Source organism: Natrix helvetica, assembly GCF_964273705.1.
Source record: "Natrix helvetica genome assembly, chromosome: 1".
Taxonomy (NCBI): domain Eukaryota; kingdom Metazoa; phylum Chordata; class Lepidosauria; order Squamata; family Natricidae; genus Natrix; species Natrix helvetica.
The window spans coordinates 155,606,267-155,613,360 of record NC_138548.1 but is presented as its reverse complement, the minus strand read 5'-3'; the positions used below and the strand labels follow the sequence as shown (position 1 = coordinate 155,613,360).

The 7,094-nt window shown below is 39.1% G+C and overlaps 1 protein-coding gene across 9 annotated transcripts in view; it reads right to left on the bottom strand.

Moving 5' to 3' along the window:
• TANC1 (tetratricopeptide repeat, ankyrin repeat and coiled-coil containing 1) overlaps positions 1-7,094 on the bottom strand; it is a 175,983-nt gene that overhangs the window by 2,586 nt on the left and 166,303 nt on the right. For all 9 annotated transcript variants that reach the window (XM_081943176.1, XM_081943178.1, XM_081943181.1 and 6 more), the window contains 3 exons: positions 6,534-6,625; positions 1,903-2,049; positions 1,313-1,413 (listed from right to left, as the gene is read on the bottom strand). In XM_081943176.1, coding sequence (XP_081799302.1) covers positions 1,313-1,413; positions 1,903-2,049; positions 6,534-6,625 — 340 coding nt within the window. The remainder of the gene's footprint in view (positions 1-1,312; positions 1,414-1,902; positions 2,050-6,533; positions 6,626-7,094) is intronic.

Sequence of the window (7,094 nt, the reverse complement as noted above, 5' to 3'; positions counted from 1 at the left end):
CTGGAAGGGAGGAAATCCAAAAAACAATGAGCTTGGCACATTCCTCTTTTCACAACCACAAGAAGCCACAGTATATTTATTTTGGCAGTTCCTTATATACTTTATAACCCACTTGTAAATCCCTTTCAAGAATAGCACGATAAGCTCCTGGCCTTATTTCCCAAAGCAGTTTCAAAAAAAGCAATCCCTTGTCAAAAGTGCCCAGAGCAATAAAATAGTTTTTGTGAAAGTAGCTTCTTTTCTGCAATGGCCTTCCTTCTGAAGGAGATAAAGGACACTTATGTACAGTCCAGGATGGTCCTGAGGAATCTGGAAAGGTTCCCCGGCACAACTGTAGTCTTCCCTTAACATTGCATTCTTAAAACATATGCACTTCTGTGTACATTTCATACTAGAATAACTTCAGGATGTGCTACGATATGCATCTGGAGAGTATACCAAAAAATGTAAAAATGTAAAATGTTTTATGTTGATGAATAGTGTAAAAATAAACTTGATATCTAAAATAAAGATAAGATAAATAGCTTGGTAAACATTGTCTTCTATGAGCAACAAAACAGGATAACCTGCTACTCCCAAATACAGGAACAGTAGGCCTCAGCACTCTTTCAAAAATTGCTGACAAAGAACAATAGAAAATCTAACCCTATTAAATTAAATATGGAATAATGTAGTAATGTTTTAATTAACATAACTTTCTGTTATTACCTTCAAATGATATAAAATGTATCTGTTGGCTTGGGCCCATCCAGTTTTTAAAATGTGGCTCCTGACTCAAAAAAAGCTAATGTATTGCTGTTTTAGACAGAGCACAGCCCAGTCCAAAAAATGTACCTCAGTTTGAAAAGGAAATAGATACACATAACCAAGCCTTGCTTTTAGCAAAGCATTGTTTTCCCTCTTTTTAGAAAATTATCGCAAAAAAGATGATAGGGCTGTTTCATATATATTGCACATCCCAATGGTTTCCTATTTTCAATTTCATTTGAAGTCAGTGTTTGGTTATGGCGTTTAAGGAGGTGATTTTAGCCATTTTTTGTGCTCCTTCCAAAAATATCCCAATTAATTTTTTCCTCATAATACTCTGTCAATTAAGAATTTTTCTGTTCAGCTCCACAGACCCTCATGGTACCCCGCCAACATTGGAAATTCTGCCAGCATAAACCAATAAAAGTACACAAAATTAACACAAAATATCCATTAACGGCATGGAAACCAGTAGAAAACATTTCGGTCTTTTATCATCATTCATTCTTACACATTCTTAAAAATATCACCAAAATAAATATTATTGCAAAAGGGCCTTAAGTACCTGCTGTTCCTCTTGGCTCTTGCCCTAGCATAATATGCTTCATAGGATGTGGGTTTGAGGTCAAGGGCCTTGGTAGCAAATTCCTCTGCCATGCCAAAATCCTGCCAAAAATCACAGTGCAGAAATTAATGTAACCATTTGACTGAGGAGTATCTGCTTAGATAATCTCAAGACATCTTTCTAATCCCACTTTTGCAGATTGTTTGAATCTATTTGTGAGCTACAGATGATTGTCATTAATTGAAAATGTGTATACCCAAGTTGCCTTCAGAAATACCTTGATGTCTGAAAGACAGACACACGAGCAGTCATATAACTCAGGGCTTAACCATGTAGTGTCTACAAAACATTTAGATGGTGCCCATCGTCCTCTCCTTCATCCCCCACCCAATTTAAACAATTCTAAAAGAGCCAAAACTTTCAAAAACTCTATATTCTTGGATGAAACCTTAAGTCATTACAAATATTTTTTAAAAAGGCAATTGCCCGTTATCCCAAAAAGCTGCTTAGTATTATCTAAACTGGCAGTTCCACCCAGAATTATTTCCTGCAAGTTATACCATGGGGAAAAACTTGGAAAAGGAGCTTACATTAGTTTTTCTACGACATCTTGATAAGTTCAGGTATAAGGAAACCCTGAGTTCATTGAAAGCTTTCATTTCTTCTCCAAAACTCTCTCGAGGAAACTTCCTTAAGGCATACTGATAACGCTGTGCTGCCTCCTTCATCTTTCCTTTCTGCAGATCAAACCATAATACCATAAAACCAAATAATAATAATATTTCACTGCTAAAAGTGTTTTCGCCTTTAAAATAAACTGGTTGTCCAGTGGGCATCATGAAAGACTAAAAAAAAAAGTTGATTTTCTTGATAAGCAGTAATACTGTTTAGTACTTCACATATTTTACTAAGAATATTTTTACAGGATAACATAGACTTGGAATTTCATGCAGATTGTTTGAGGAATGCTTGCATGTTTATTTTCAGGACCTATCTGTATAGGCAAGGGTCTGCTATGTGATAGGATAGCGCAAATATTTTTTTTAAAAAAACTAATTAAATCTGAACCTGCATTCTGTATCTTAATAAAACTGGGATATTTAAAATAGTTTTGAATAATATCCTATGTAAATGTGTAACATCTTACCAATCAGTTTTATAAGTTATGAAGCTATTTCATTTTGGAAGCTAACTAGATTTCAACAATAATGATCTTTTACATCAAGGACAGAAGCAAATAATATGGTTGATGAAACGTAACTATATTTGCTTTACACCTGAACTAAACACATGGCAGTGCTTTGAATATTCATTTAAAAACAAGTTATGCTTGCCATTAAGGCAGTAATTTTTTTATTTACAGGTATTTTCTGCTTTATTAACATGTACATTTGTAAGGAGAAAAAGATTACACTATACAAAACTAATTCGGAGGCTACAAAGCTATGAGTAAATTACATTGCTAGAGTTAATTATGCATGGATTTTTATCAACTTTACAGATATTTCAGAAGGAAAAGTGCACAGTAGTAACTGTATATTTAGATAACATTTATGAAGTTAATTATTAAAGCATATCTGTCTATATATATATATATAAACACACTTAAATCAAAATTAATCAACACTATAAGACAGATTCACAAATGATAGTTCTATGAAAAGAATGAGAAGGTAGGAGTGATCAGGTCCAATTCCGTAAATCTCATTAAAATACAATCTATCGCTTGCATCTTAACTTTAACTTGAACATCATTTAATTATTTCAACCTAGGTTATCATACTGATTTTTGTTTGTAATGGACAGAAAGACATCCAATATATTTTAACTACTAATATAACACTGCCTTACATCTGGAGATAGTTCAAATTTCTTCATCCAAGTAAACAACTTCACATGCTTTGAAGAGTAACACATTTATGGAGGTATGTATTTATAAATGTCCTTAATTTCTCTATAAAGTGTCCACTGCACTGAGATATAACCTAAGCAAGACTCAATTAAATTGTGTGCACATTCATTTAAAATATAATTGGCAATGGTTGGGTAATTTCTATTTGGAATGTGTGTGAAGAAGCAATGGCGCTCCCTGCTGTTCCACTTGCAGTACATTACCTTATATTTGTACTTCTCAACTTTGGCAATTTTACAAAATGTGTGGACTTAAAAAACACAAAATATGCTGTCTGGAGAATTCTGCAAGTTGAAGTCAATGCATCTTAAAGTTGGTTGAGAAATACTGTCTTATACAGGTTATGTCTTGACTTAAGGTAAGCCTTGCTGTGCATTGTTTTGAATGTGGAAAAAGGCAGCTTCACGGCACATTGATGCATATGTAGCATCACTTGGCAACTCCTTAAACCAACACCAACATTTCCTGGGATCATATTGTAGCTGCAGAGGGCAGTTGCTGATAGTTGTTAGCTGTGAAATACTCCCCCCCCCCCTTTCTGTCTTGGTTTTATTCATCACACACAAAGGCCTGTGCAAACTATGGTTCTGCAACATTCTAAAGCTTAGCTTTATCATTATCTCAGTCTTTAGTATTTCAAATTACTGAGCTGAGTTTCAAAGATTACTCCTTGGCCAGGGCTTTTAACTTCTTCTGGAAATGTCATAAAATGACAAGAGATGTATGTCATTCCATCAGGAAGAATCCTATGCACCTTATCCTTAAAACACAGCTATCAGTTCCCTATGTCTCATTTAAAAACAAATGCTTTAAGGCAGGGGTATCAAACTCAAGGCCCGGGGCTGGATCCGGCCTGTGGGGTACTTAGATCTGGCCAGTGGGGCCGTCCTGGAAACAGTAAAGGGCAGGCCGGTGGTTTTTCTACCAGCAAAAATGGGCTCCCAAGCTCCATTTTCAGGTACCACAGCCTCCTGCAAGCTCGGGAGCCCAATTTCGCTGGCAGAGCGCTCGGGACACCATCGGTGCCCCAGGCAGGAATGACATTGAGCTGGCCACGCCCACCTACACAAACACACACCAGCCCCCAGAGGTCAAACACAACCCTGATGCGTCCCTCAATGAAATCAAATTTGACACCCCTGCTTTAAGGGGCTTTTTAACCCTTCATCATCAAACTGGCATCTAGATTGATTCCCTTGTTACTTCTTTAAAGTCCCTTGTGTTGGTGCCCATACAGGGGACTTGGCTGTCATAGCTATATATCTAAAAATGAAATTGAGCGGAAAGGAGGGGCAAATCACAGGATCCAGTGTATCCACGTCTCACTACTCTGTTTAGGTTGCCCACATCTCTTTTCCCTTTGGAGAATAAGCACAAACTCCCTTAATCACTCCCCCCCCCCCCCTCCTTTCAAACTTTAATTTAAAAGATACGGAATGGTTTCAGTTTATGAAGTGTTCGTCTTCTAGTTCTCAAAAGTCTTCCAAAAATTGCTAGGACCTAAGGCAACTTACTTCTCCGAGGGCTGCTGACCATGAAAATTGTTCTCTTGGTTAATTACTTCTGTATGTCACACCAGAGAACTTTGTGCTCTGCAGACCAGTGAACCTGACATTATTCCACACAAGGAAAGTTATACGCATGCCAGAAAACTCAGCATTTTTTTTGTCACAAAGACCTCAAAAGCTCCATGCCTTTCATGGTGGGAATTGGCTTCCTTCATAGCTCATCAGAGTCTAAAGGGCTGCTTTTATGTCTGCTGTCACTGCCAGAGGATACCCAATCAGGATACTCCTAGAGTGTTCCCAGTTCCAACCCATTCAGCATTACTGCTTGGATGTTGCTGACTGGCCTCATGCAGCTTTACACAAGGCAGTCTTCTGTTCTATGTTATCACAGACCATCACTCTACAATATGCTTTCTGTTCTCTAATATGTGTCACGTAGAGAGTCATAAAGAATAATGAGAGTTCAGTTTTCTATAGCTGCAATTCCTCTAAGTAATCATCTACACATTCAAGCAGCCCTCCCTTTGAGCCTCTTATCGCATCAAGCTCCTTAACCCTACTCTCTGAAGGGGCATCTGTAATATGAAGGAGCAGCCCAACCAAATGACCAACTTTAGAAGATGCCAGAGCTGTAGCCTTTGCGGGCACAAATCTGTGAACCTGAATGTTCTGGTTAGAAGTACACAACTAATCACTGTTATGTCTCCTATGTAAGGTTACACAGGGATCACGATTACCTATATTATTTCCTCAGGTGATTTTTACTGTCGTTAGAGAAACCTTATTAGAATCAGGATTACATTGAATTATATTCATGTATGAGTACAGAAATCAGCGTTTAAACCAGTGACGTGCAGACAGGGGAGGCAAGGGAGGCAGAGCCTCACCGCTCTCATCATGAAAAGAAAAAAAATGTAAAAGGGAAAAGGCGAGTACTGAGGTGAGGCTTAAAAAAGCCTCTGAAAAAGGGAGGACTGTGACAACTTTGATCTTTGCAAGCAAAATACTCCAGGATCACGGTGGCGGGAACAGCAACTCCTTCCTCTGCGCTGCGTAGAAGAGCCACGCTGTGCAGGAGGCTCCTCAGCGCTAGCCTCAGATCAGCACGAGCCGCAGTCCCTTTCATGTTAGCTCAGGAAGGAGGGGAATGGGACCGCAGCTCGCGCTGATCTGAGGCTAGCGCTGAGGAGCCTCCTGCACACGCGGTCCCATTCCCCTCCTTCCTGAGCCAACATGAAGGGGACCGCGGCTCGCGCTGATCTGAGGCTAGCTCTGAGGAGCCTCCTGCACACGCGGTCCCATTCCCCTCCTTCCTGAGCCAACACGAAGGGGACCGCGGCTCGCGCTGATCTGAGGCTAGCGCTGAGGAGCCTCCTGCACAGCGTGGCTCTTCTCCGCAGTGCAGCAGAAGGAGTTGCTGTCCCCGCCATCGTGATCCTGGAGTATTTTGCTTGCACACTTGCAAAGATCAAAGTTGTCAAAGTCCTCCCTTCATGATGATCATTTGATGACGTCAGTGCCTCACCAGCCATAAACCTCACCGCACGTCACTGGTTTAAACATTATTTGCAACAACCATTGCCTTGCTTACACCTTTTTTTTAAATGAAGTTATTTTATTTATCTTTTTCCTGCAGTCAAGACTAAGATAATTAATATTACAAATAAAAGCAAACATACTGTAGTACAAAGCCCCTCTGCACATAACAGTAGTTTAGTAACCCATACTATGGATGTTTTACCAATACATATACCTTTTCATTTATACATTCAAATCTCAATTAGCACAAGTATCCACCTACTTTATACATGATGTTTCCTTCCTCAATTAACTTCTGTAGAAGGATAATCAGAATATCAGGTTTTGAAGTAGCCATGGCCCATGCGGCATTTCCTGAAATAAGTAAAATTAACACTTAAATGCATTCTACGAAATCTTTCAAATGATTGACAACTCCTATATTTATGTAACTCAACAGTGCCTCTTAGTTGACTCTATCAGGAGTGCTTCCTCCCCCCCCCCCCAATTTTTATCCAAACATGAAGCTTTACAGCATAATGGTTTGTCTGCCTAGAACAAACCAGCTCTTTTACAAATGGAAGAACGCAATTAAGAAGGTAATCTTCACTTTTAGGCTGTTGTTGAACTTTCAGGCTAAATCCTGACATGAAAAAGGGATGTTGCTTGTAAGTAGATCAACTATTTCCACAAAGTGGCTGGCTGTTCACGATTCAAGAGTCCCGTAAAAAATGGGATGCTTTAGTCTGCCTTCCAACAATCTCAGGAGGCCTTGCTGCTCTCAAACCTACCTCTTTGAAACGGATTCTGAAACTCAAGGTGCTATTGAACAGTTTCCTTGTAC